At 43.3% G+C, this 12,140-nt stretch overlaps 1 protein-coding gene across 3 annotated transcripts in view; it reads left to right on the top strand.

The window, feature by feature from the left end:
- Positions 1 to 12,140, top strand: part of CTIF (cap binding complex dependent translation initiation factor) — a 168,125-nt gene that overhangs the window by 38,915 nt on the left and 117,070 nt on the right. For all 3 annotated transcript variants that reach the window (XR_014025288.1, XR_014025289.1, XM_081319269.1), the window contains exons 4-6: positions 2,833 to 2,906; positions 3,910 to 4,017; positions 7,546 to 7,621. Coding sequence is in view for 1 of the 3 variants with exons in the window: in XM_081319269.1 (XP_081175395.1) it covers positions 2,833 to 2,906; positions 3,910 to 4,017; positions 7,546 to 7,621 (258 nt within the window). In the remaining 2 variants the exon portion in view is untranslated. The remainder of the gene's footprint in view (positions 1 to 2,832; positions 2,907 to 3,909; positions 4,018 to 7,545; positions 7,622 to 12,140) is intronic.

The following is a 12,140-nucleotide window of genomic DNA, read 5'->3' as shown; positions in this document are numbered from 1 at the left end:
TAATTAGGTAACATCATCAGTGCTAGAAGGGAGTGAGGTTTGCACTCTTTTTATATATTAAATAGTTTTATATTTAGGCTAGAGAGCAGCAGAGTACTGTTTCTGTTGTAAAGTAAATCCCATTGAGTGAATTCACACCTACACAGACTTCCCTAGGGAAAAAAAACACCCAGTGGGACTATTGAACAAAGGCAAACCTTGGGTTAACAATGAGTTCCCTTCCTAATTCTAACTCAAAATTGAATGAAAGTTTACTTGCATTAATGAGTGCGCTGCCTACTATTAAAAATGGCAGACAGTGTTTCCTTCCTCAAGGAACCTCACAAATTAACAGAATACCAAAGTTGGAAGGGACCTTGGAGGTCATCTAGTCCAACCCCCTGCTCAGGCAGGAGACCCTCCACCATTTCAGACAGGTGGCTGTCCAGTCTCTTCTTAAAAACTTCCAGTGTTGGAGCATTCACAGCTAAATGGAGGCAGGTGGTTCGACAGGTTAATTGTCCTCACTGTCAGGAAATTTCTCCTTAGTTCCAGGTTGCTTCTCTCCTTGATTAGTTTCCATCCGTTGCTTCTTGTCCTGCCTTCAGGTGCTTTGGAGAATAGCTTGACTCCCTCTTCTTTGGGGCAGCCCCTGAGATACTGGAAGGCTGCTATCATGTCACCCCTCACCCTTCTCTTCATTAAACTAGACATCCCCAATTCCAGCAACCGTTCCTTATATGTTTTAGCCTCCAGTCCCCTGATCATCTTTGTTGCTCTTCTCTGCACTCTTTCCAGAGTCTCAACATCTTTTTCACATCGTGGTGACCAAAACTGGATGCAGGATTCCACGTGTGGCCTTACCAAGGCCTTGTAAAGTGGTATTAACACTTCACGGGATCTTGATTCTATCCATCTGTTAATACAGCCTAGCATTGTGTTGGCTCTTTTGGCAGCTGCGTCACACGGCTGGCTCCTATTTAAGGGATTGTCTACTAGGAATCCGAGATCCCTCTCACAGTTACTACTATTGAGCAAGTCACCACCTGTACTATACCTGTACATTTGGTTTTTCTTGCCTAAATGTAGAACCGAACGTTTTTTGCCTTTGAATTTCATTTTGTTAGATAGTGCCCAGTGTTCAAGTCTGTCCAGATCCTTCTTCACAGACTTGTACATTGGTGCATTTTTGGTGCAGTTCTTTGTTTAAGATGCATTGTTTAAGATGCAATCCTGGAAGATTATTATCCCAACCCAAAAGGCTTCCTACAATCATAGAGTCTTCAAAATATGTTTCACTGAGAGTAAAAGAAATCATACAGCATTTTCCAACAAGCAGAGCAGGCTACCTCTGCAATAAATAAATAAAATAATAAATAAATAATAAACTACTGGGAGGTTCAACCAGGTGGTCCTACCCTTTCACTGTCTCTAATCAAGATACTTAAGCTGATGTCCAAAGCACCTGAAGGCAGGACATGAAGGAACTAACCAAAGAGAGAAGCAACCTGGAGCTAAGGAGAAATTTCCTGGCAGTGAGAACAATTAACCAGTGGAACAACCTGCCACCAGAAGCTGTGAATGCTCCAACACTGGAAGTTTTTAAGAAGAGACTGGACAGCCATTTGTCTGAAATGGTATAGGTTCTCCTGCTTAAGCGGGGGGCTGGACTAGAAGACCTCCAAGGTCCCTTCCAGCTCCATTCTACTCTACAAAGCCCAACCCCTAGGCTTCCCCCCACTTTCTGAAATCCACCAAAATCCGAGCTCTTTTATGCGAGGCTGAGCGTTACGTTTGCCAAGCACTGATCCCATAATTCTATTCTATTCTATTCCATTCCATTTATCCTATCCTATCCTATCCTATCCTATCCTATCCTATCCCATAATTCCATTCCATTCCATCTCCTATCCCTATCCCATCCCCCTCCCCAATCCTATCCTATCCTATCCTTTTCTATGCGATTCTAATGGAGCTGAACAATCATATGGATGCAGCCGTTCCAATTGTTGGAAGCTTTACAGGACGTTCTCGACTTACGGTCATTCGTTTAGCAACCATTCAGAGTTACAATGGCATTGAAAAAGTAACTAAAACCCTTGCTTCCATTTAACAACACTCATAGCTTCCACACAGTCATTGGATTAAAATTTGGGGGCCTGGCAATGGGAAACTCCGATCCCAATTGGGGTTGTAAATTGAGGATTACTTATTATTATTGAGGACCCAGATTGTTGGGGGCAATTAAGCTGACTTTGTAATAATGCCGCTTGGGGTGTGTGTGAAAGCCCTAACAAGCAGGCATATACATAGAATGAAGGCTACTGCTAAGCTTGTAAGCCGCCCTGAGTCTTCGGAGAAGGGCGGGATATAAATGGAATTAAAATAAATAAAAAATAAAAATAAATACCAGAACTTAACAGCTTTCGAAATGATGCCAATTTTTAAGTGAGTTTTGCCCCATTTAAGACCTTTCCTGCCATGGTCGTTAAGTGAATCGCTGCAGTTGTCAAGTTAGAAACACGGCTGTTAAGTGAATCTGGCCTCCCCCGTTGACTTTCCTTGTCAGAAGGCTGCAAAGGGCGATCACGTGACCCCAGGAGGCTGTGACCGTCATAAATGTGAGTAAGTTGGCAATCGTCTGAATTTTGATCACGTGCTTACGTCGGTTGCAAGGGTCAAAAACGGTCCTAAGTCACTTTTGTCAGTGACGCTGTAACTTTGAATGGTCACGAAAGCAAGCTGTTGTAAGTCAAGGACCGCCCGTATTAAAAAAAAGTGCTGCTGCAAAGCAAACATTTAACACAGAAGGAAACATCTTGATTTTCTTGTTTGCTTTCTTTTTTCCCAAAGAACGGCAACAAAAACAGCTCCCTGGACATGCTGGGAACGGATATCTGGGCAGCCAACACCCGGGAGCCCTTCAGGTAAAAAAGCCCCCTCCCCTTCGCCCTCTGGATGGATCCCCCCCCCCCCGGCAGCCTGTGTGGTTGCCCAAGTAGAGGCGTACCTCGGCACTCGGCTGCTTTGAAACTCACCGAATATGATACTCGACACATTTTTGTCGTGAAAATTTTGTCCCGGTACTCCTTGTTTGTTTGGTACTCAACGCAGAAGCTAGAACTTGTTGGCTGCCTTGTGACTCACGATGTTACTCCTTATGGGAAAGATTTGTTTGGTACTCATCCTTTTTGGTACTCATTGTACCAAAAGGGACCACTGTATTCCACAGTTCAAACTCCAGTACCTGTATATTTATCTGTCTGTTTGTCTGTCCTTCCGTCCATCCATCCATTTATCTTCTATCTATCTATCTATTATCTATCTATCTATCTATCTATCTATCTATCTATCTATCTATCTATCTATCTATGTTCTATCATCTCTCTATCTATCTATCAACTATCTATGTCTGTCTGTCTATCATATCTATCTTATTTATCTATATCTTTCTATCTATCTGTTTATGTTCTATCATCTCTCTCTCTATATATCATCTGTCATCTTTCTATCCATCCACCCACCCATCCATCCATCTTCTCTCTCTCTGTATCTATCTGTTTATTTATGTTCTATCATCTCTATATATATCTTCTATCTATCTATCTATCTATCTATCTATCTATCTATCTATCTATCTATCTATCTATCTATCTATCATCAATCTTTCTTTGTGTGCCTATGCTCCCAATTCCCTGTTAAACCCAGTTACCATTTTGTACGGTCTTTCCTTCCAAAATCTTCACCCTTTCAGCCTTTCTATTTTTTTATTATTATTATTATTATTATTATTATTATTATTATTATTATTATTATTATTATTATTATATTATTATTATTATTATTATTATTATTATTATTATTATTATTATTATTATTATTATTATTATTATTATTATTATTATTATTATTATTATTATTATTCTGCAGTGGGGCCACCTGGGATTTGCAGCCAGAGAAACTTGACTTCACACAGTTCCACAGGAAACTCCGCAACACTCCCAAGCACCCTCCTCTTCCACAGATAGACAGAGAAGGGTAAGTATCCTGTTGATGTGAAAGAAACAGTTTTAAATGCAGGAAGTTGCTTTTCCTACTTTGGTGACTTTCCCAACTTTGTAGAGGGGCTGGGACTCATCGGAGAACTCTTAGCCACCAGAGGGCAGATATCGTATTTTGTAGTGCAGGGCCTTCAAACCTGGCCCTCTTATGGCTTGTGGACTTCAGCGCATGCCTGGCTGAGGAATTCTGGGAGTTGAAGTCCCCAAGTCGAGTTTGAAGGCCCCTGTTACAGTGTGAGACATGGACTAATCCATCTGAATCCATAGTCTATTACCAGCTGTGTCTTGATGTGAATACACACGTTCCTGTTTCGATTTGGTGTAAATATTACCAAACACAGATCAATTTAGTCCGCAGCTTGATCACTTGGGTGTATCGTTTAAAATGCAGATAATAGGAACTATTTCATAAATCTCTTTTCTCCTATTTATTTTAACTGAGAGTGGGGGGAAGCCTCACAAAACAAAAGGCTTTGGAGAAAAATGTTCTTTAATAGTAATAATAATAATTAATAGTAATTAATAACAACAACAACAACAATAATAATAAAGATGGAAGGGGCCTTGGAGGTCATCTAGTCCAACCCCCTGCTCAGGCAGGAAACCCTATACCAGTGATGGCGAACCTTTTAGAGACCAAGTGCCCAAATTGCAACAAAAAACCCACTTATGTATTGTCGAGTGCCAGGTGGGCGTGGCATATTGGGTAGGGGTGGCCCATTGGGTGGGTTGGCCAATTGGGTGGGCGTGGCTGCGGTGGTAACGGCAGACTGGGTGGGACTCAAATGTTCAATCAATCAATTCCAACTTTGCAAGATCTTTTTTTTTCCCCAGGAGAAGTTGAAATTGATTGATTGAACCTTTTTTTTTTCACACGGCGGCGGCTGAAGGCCTGGGACTGAGGCGATGGCACGCGTGCCCACAGAGAGGGCTCTGTGTGCCACCTGTGGCACGTGTGCCATAGGTTCGCCACCACGGCCCTAGACCATTTCAGGCAAATGGTTGTCCAGTCTCTTCTTAAAAACTTCCAGCGTTGGAGCATTCACCGCTTCTGGAGGCAAGGAGTTCCACCGGTTAATTGTTCTGACTGTCAGGAAGTTACTCCTTAGTTCTAGGTTGTTTCTCCCCTTGATGGGTTTTACCCATTTTTCCTCGTGGTTTTTCTGTTTCCTGGATCTCAGTATTCTAAGCCAGAATTTCACACTGCTTGTCTGAGCTCCGCCGGCTGAGGGGTGGGAAGTGAAAAGATCTTTGTGCTGTGTAAATATTACCGGTAAATGTGAAGTTTACCCTGAGGAAATATCATTTAGGTCTTTATATGAAACGGAGAAGCCTAGGTAGGGTAAGCAGCATAGGAAAATGTCTCTGGAGATTCTCAGTCATCCTGGTATACTTCTCCCAAAGGTGGTGGGTTTTTTTTTCAGGAGGCCACTGGACTTTTTTGTGTTTCTTTTGAAGACGTTTCACTTCTCATCCCAGAAGCTTCTTCAGCTCTGACTGGGTGGTGGGAAGGATTTATACTCCTTGCAGAAAGCTGGTCATTTGCATTTCTTTAGAGAGTCGTTGAGGCCACTTGGAGGCTTATCTCTGTGTCCTCAGGGTCAATCTGAGTGGTGCAAAGGGGTGTGGAGCCTCCTTGGCTGCAGGATGTTTCCTGCCCTGGGTCCCTTCCCCGTTGAAGGCCGGCCCAGGTTATTGGGGATGTGTCTGTATTGTCCGAATCTCGGAGTGAAGGGACCCAGGGCCAAAAACATCCTGCAGCCAAGAAGGCTCCACAGCCATTTGCCCCACTCAGGTGACCCTGAGGACACAGGTCAACTCAAGGAATGCAAACGACCAGCTGTCTGCAAGGAGTATAAATCCTCCCATTCCCCACCATCCAGGCAGAGCTGAAGAAGCTTCTTGGAGGAGAAGGGAAAAGTCTTCACAAGGAACCCAAGAAAGTCCCGTGGCTGCCTGGGAAAAAAGCACCTTTGGGACTTGCAAGGAAAGGCAATCTAGGATAATAGTGTACCGCAACTCCCAGAATCCTTTGCAAGCTTAGCAAGTAGGAATCCTGGTAGGGCCACAGATTGCCGGCATCCTGCCATCCTAGAAAGAAACGCAACATGAATAAAAATTATAATCCAAAAAAGAAGAAGAAAAAATATTAGCAGTCACTATTTGTTTTATAATTTGAGAAAAACTACCTGGATTATTCTCAAAAAAAACACCAAACCTCCATCAATGTCAGCTTTACATATGTGTACAATTTAATAATAATAATAAAGTTGGAAGGGACCTTGGAGGTCATCTAGTCCAACCCCCCGCTATAGCATTTCAGACAAATGGCTGTCCAGTCTCTTTTTTTTATTGAAATGTTTTATAAAAGTTACAATATAAACCCCAAAACCAACCCACCCTAACCCCCCCTCCCTCCCCCACTTCCCAGAGCTGAGTACAGGGTTACAAATATAATAATCATAATCTAACATTAACCAACTATATAAATAACCAAGTCCATAATGCGCTTTAACTCCCCTTTAACATAAATATAAACAGATTAAAAGTCATATAATTAAAACTAATAAAAATTTCACTATAATAAACTATTAATAATAATAATACTCTAAAATTTACTCATAGGCTAAATGGAACTTTTTAGTCCCATATTTATTCTGAATATAATCTATCCATCTTCTCCAGACCGAAATGTATCTTTCTTGTAAATGATCCTTCAAATAAGCAGAAATCTTAGCCATTTCTGCTAAATTTGACACTTTAAGCTGCTGTCCAGTCTCTTCTTAAAAGCCTCCAGTGTTGGAGCATTCACCGCTTCTGGAGGCAGGTAGTTCCACTGGTTAATTGTTCTCACTATCAGGAAATTTCTCCTTAGTTCCAGGTTGCTTCTCTCCTTGGTTAGTTTCATACAGGCAAACTACCTGTTGTAAGTCATCGATTAGGGAGCTACATCTAGTGCAGCGGCTCCCAAAGTTTTCTATACCTCTCACCCCTAGAACACTTCTGATATATTCTCGCACCCCTTCCAAACGTTTGAAGTAACAGCAGCAAATTATGCATATGCACTATAATTTTAAAAACCCAGGTTTTCGCAGCTCCCTGGAATATCGTCTCGCACCCCCAGGGTTGGGAGCCCCTGGTCTCGTGGGACCAAGGAACAGGGCCGTCTGTGTGGTGGCTCCCCCTCTTTGAAATGCCAGATAAGATTGGCCCCCACCTTGATGTCTTTTCAAAACGCGCGGAAGATGTGGCTCTGTCAGCAGGCCTAGGAGTCCAGGCGGAGAGCCGCTCAAGTGGGTGCTGCGATTGTGTAGTTGCCACCACTGCCGTGTTTCTTTGTGTGTTACGGATTCTTACACGGTGAAGCTTTACAATGTTGTAAGCCGCCCAGAGTCACCGTGTGTAAGTTGAGCAGTCATATAAGGTTGCTTAATAAACAATAACTGAAATACACGAAATAATAATGCTTTATTTACTTGGCCCGTTTTGTCTCCCCCTGCTTTAGAATTGGCAAAGGGAAATGTGAAGACAGCGACGGAATCAACTTGAACGACATTGGGAAAGTTCTCCCAGCCTGGCAAGTAAGTTTCCTCCCGTCCCGGAGAATCCGGATTCTTCTTTGCTGGACCAAATATTTGGGTACTAATTAACAGCAAACTGTGCGATAAACTATCTAATATGGGTAATTCTCAGCTCATTTAATGAGCGTTTGAAGTCACAACAGCACCGAAAAATTGACTTAGGATGTGTGTTTGTTTGTTTTTAATTAGGTCTGAAAAAGACATTTAATACTCCTATGTTGCCTTAAGAATTTGATTTTTTATAAGGCTCTCGCGCAGCTAAATATATAGAAATGGATACACACACTTGAATACATCAACATAAAAAATAGGAATTATTTAATTAAAATCAGATCTATCATACTCAGTTTGGAAGAGAGAGTTATTTATTTCATTTATATTTCCATAAAATATCCATTCCGCTCATTTTGTACACACAAAAGTGAAGAAAAATCCACACACGGCAACTCTTTCTTTGCTGCTCCGTTCTGATCTCTTTCCTCTTGTCCACTACAGTTAACCTCCATCCTCTTCCAGAAGATGCTGAGGCTTCTATTTCACATAACTGCTTTGATTGCTATTAATAGGAAGCTTTTTCCTTTCACGATGGAAATTCCTTGAGAGAGGGAGGCGTGTGCCGCGAATAGGGTAAACCTGTGAAAGAAGCGGAGCTAACTCTAGAAGCAGCCCAACTTAGGAGGTTTTTCACACACTTAACCACCGTTGTAGCATCCCCACGTTCACGTGAGCAAAATTCGGACGCTTGCCAGTCGGCCTGTATTTATGACGGTCGCCGCCCCCCCCGGGTCACGTGATCCCCCTTTTTGCCGCCTTCTGACAAGCAAAGTCATGGGGGAAGCCAGATTCAGCCAAAGCCGTGTTACTAACTTAACAGCCGCAGTGAATTCACTTAACAACTGTGGCAAGGAAGGTCGTAACATGAGGCAAAAATCATTTAACAACTGTGGGAAATTTCGGGCTCACTTGTGTTCGTAAGTCACGGACCACCCAAATTATTTATTTGTATTCCTGCCTTTATTATTTTTGCAAATAACTCAAGGTGGCGAACTTATCCAACACATTCCTCCTCCGATTTTTCCCGTAACAACAACCCTGTGAGGTGAGTTGGACTGAGTGACTGAGCCAAGGTCACCCAGCCGGCTTTCATCCCTAAGGCGGGACTAGAACTCACCGTCTCCTGGTGATTGGCCCAAAGACACCAACCGGCTTTCGTGCCTAAGGCGGGACTAGAACTCTCCGTCTCCTGGTGATTGGCCCAAAGACACCAACCGGCTTTTGTGCCTAAGGCGGGACTAGAACTCACCGTCTCCTGGTGATTGGCCCAAAGACACCAACCGGCTTTCGTGCCTAAGGTGGGACTAGAACTCACCGTCTCCTGGTGATTGGCCCAAAGACACCAACCGGCTTTCGTGCCTAAGGCGGGATTAGAACTCTCAAATCGACTGGTGATTGGCCCAAACTCACCCAGCCGGCTTTCCTGCCTAAGGCAGGATTAGAACTCACAGTCACCTAGTGATTGGCCCAAGGTCACCCAGCCAGCTTTCATGGCTAAGGCAGGACTAGAACTCACAGTATCTCCCTCTTTCTAGCCTGGCGCTCTTAACCACCAGACCAATGTCTGAATGAAGCTGGGCCATTTACTCCCCAAATTTCAGCTGCCCCCCCCAAAGGATCTCCCATCTGCCTCATTTCCTAGCAGAGACCCTGCAAGGGGAAGCCAAAGGTCAAGCAGGTATTGTGCTATCACGACACAGGCTCCGCCCCTTTTTCTCTGCCCATCAGGCTGATGCTCCTTTTGTCGTTTTGATCAAAGCATCGGATCCTGTGGTTGCTTTCTAAGCTGTGTGTGCAGTGATGTAATAGCAATATCCTGAGCAGGGGGTTGGACTAGATGGCCTCCAAGGTCTCTTCCAACTTTATTATTATTATTATTATTATTATTATTATTATTATTATTATTATTATTATTATTATTATTATTATTATTATTATTATTATTATTATTATTATTATCCGGACCTTAAGAACAGATCAAAACGACAGGTAATCCTCAGCTTACGACCAGTTTGCTTAGTAACTGGTTGAAGTCGCGACAGACTCCCCAAAAGGTACTTAAGGGTCATAATGGTATAAGGTTTCCTGCCTGAGCAGGGGGTTGGACTACATGACCTCTAAGGCCCCTTCCAACTTTATCATTATGGTTATTAGATTCAAAGTTACGATGGTCGCTCCCCCTCTTCAATCACGTGATCCCATTTTGGGCACTCGGCAACTGTTTTGGGGGTTCCATAGTCCTGTGATCACAATTTTTATTTTTTTGGCCAGAAACTTAGCATTTTATTTCCAGCAAAAAAAATGTCCGTTGTGAAAATGGGTCCGCTTAAACGACTGCCGTGTTGACTTAATGGCCACGGCAAAAAATGTCGTAAAATCATGTCAGCCGTCTGGCTGCCTCAACCTCTGATCCTCGTGACATACCATGGAAATTCCGGCCTCCGTTAACAGTCGCAATTGCACACACCCCTTTTTATGCCAGGTTTCTGTTGTGACTTTCATCCAGAGCGCTTGGAATTGAAGTTGCCAGTTGTCTTTGTGAATTCTCTCCTTTCCCTCCTTTGCATGACTGCAATTGTCAGAATTCTTTTCCGGGCAAGGATGATGGTTGTCAAGAATTTCAAGCACTGAAATTTACATTCCAGCTTTTTTGCCTGGAAAATTTTCAGGACTATCCTTGCGCCATCCGGTGGCCGTGGATGGACACAGCAGCCCTCTGCTGAAGTTCTCACCCAAAACAGAGAAACGGACATCTTTCGGGTTTGTTTCGTTTTTCCCCCCACTTTTGATTTTCTTCATGGCAAAGTTTTTAACTATCCTTGTCCTGCTGGACTTCTCAGCAGCTTTTGAAACTCTCAGTCATAGGATTTATTTATTTTTTTATTTATTTTAATTCCATTTATATCCCGCCCTTCTCCGAAGACTCAGGGCGGCTTACAAGCTTAGCAGTAGCCTTCATTCTATGTATATGCCTGCTTGTTAGGGCTTTCACACACACCCCCAAGCGGCATTATTACAAAGTCAGCTTAATTGCCCCCAACAATCTGGGTCCTCATTTTACCTACCTCGGAAGGATGAAAGGCTGAGTCAATGTGTTGCTTGGATCTTGCTTGGAAGTTGGTGATATCATACTGCAGCAGGGCTGCTCCATCCTGAATCAGTGGATCCGCTTGATTTTTTGGGTGATGAGAGGAAATAACTTGGACTCACTGTTTCTCACAGAATGATGATGATGATGATAATGATGATGATGATGATAATAAAGTAGGAAGGGACCTTGAAGGTCATCTAGTCAAACCCCCTGCTCAGGCTGGAAACCTTATACCATTTCAGGCAAATGGCTGTCCACTCTTTTCTTTAAAACTTCCAGTATTGGAGGATTCACTGCTTCTGGAGGCAGGTAGTTCCACTGGTTAATTGTTCTGTCAGGAAATTCGTATTTAGTTCTAGGTTGCTTCTCTCTTTGGTCAGTTTCCATCCATTGCTTCTTGTCTGGCCTTCAGGGGCTTTGGAGAATAACTTGACTCCCTCTTCTTTGGGGCAGCCCCTGAGATACTGGAAGACTGCTATCCTGTCCCCCCTGGTCCTTCTCTTCATTAAACTGGACATCCCCAATTCCAGCAACCGTTCCTTACATGTTTTAGCCTCCATTCTCCTGATCATCTTTGCTGCTCTTCTGCACTCTTTCCAGAGTCTCAACATCTTTTTTACATCCCAGTGACCAAAACTGGATGCAGGATTCCAAGTGTGGCCTTACCAAGGCCTTGTAAAGTGGTATTAACACTTCACGGGATCTCGATTCTCTCCCTCTGTTAATGCAGCCGAGCACTGTGTTGGCTTTTTTGGCAGCTGCAGCACACGGCTGGCTCCTATTTAAGGGATCGTCCACCAGGACTCCGAGATCCCTCTCACAGTCACTACTATTGAACAAGGTACCCCCTATACTGCAGTTCATTTTTCCTGGAACTGCCCTTGAAAATCCAGCTGTGTAGTTTCTGCCATTTTTGTACCGTAGAATTGATTGTTTGTGTGTTTCAGGGTGCAGTTCATTGACTTGGTTAGTTTCCTCCTTCCGTATAACCTTTTGTCAATCCGTCCCAAGACCATGGAGAAGGTCTTCTGAAGGTGTCCGCAGGGAGGGACCCAAAAACCGGGCCTCCTGTGTGGTCTCCCTTCCTGCTCAGCCAAGAGCGAGCCCCGTTTTTGTGGCTTTCCTGAAGCCGTAAAGATGTGGAGTTCGGGAACGTCTTTTGCACTTGATTCTGATGGAGCTGCTGAGGCCTGATATAAATGCTCATTACGTAGTGATTCCTCTTGGACATACAGGTTGTCCTCAACTTACAGCCGTTTGTTTAATGACCGTTTGGAGTTATAACAGCACTGAAAAAAGTGACTGTGATTGTTTTTCACACTTATGACCTTAGCGAGATCCCTGTGATCATGTGATCAAAATTCGGACACTGGT

This window comes from Vipera berus (assembly GCF_964194415.1).
Source record: "Vipera berus genome assembly, chromosome: 2".
NCBI classification, from domain to species: Eukaryota; Metazoa; Chordata; class Lepidosauria; order Squamata; family Viperidae; genus Vipera; species Vipera berus.
This window is presented reverse-complemented; position numbering and strand designations above follow the sequence as displayed.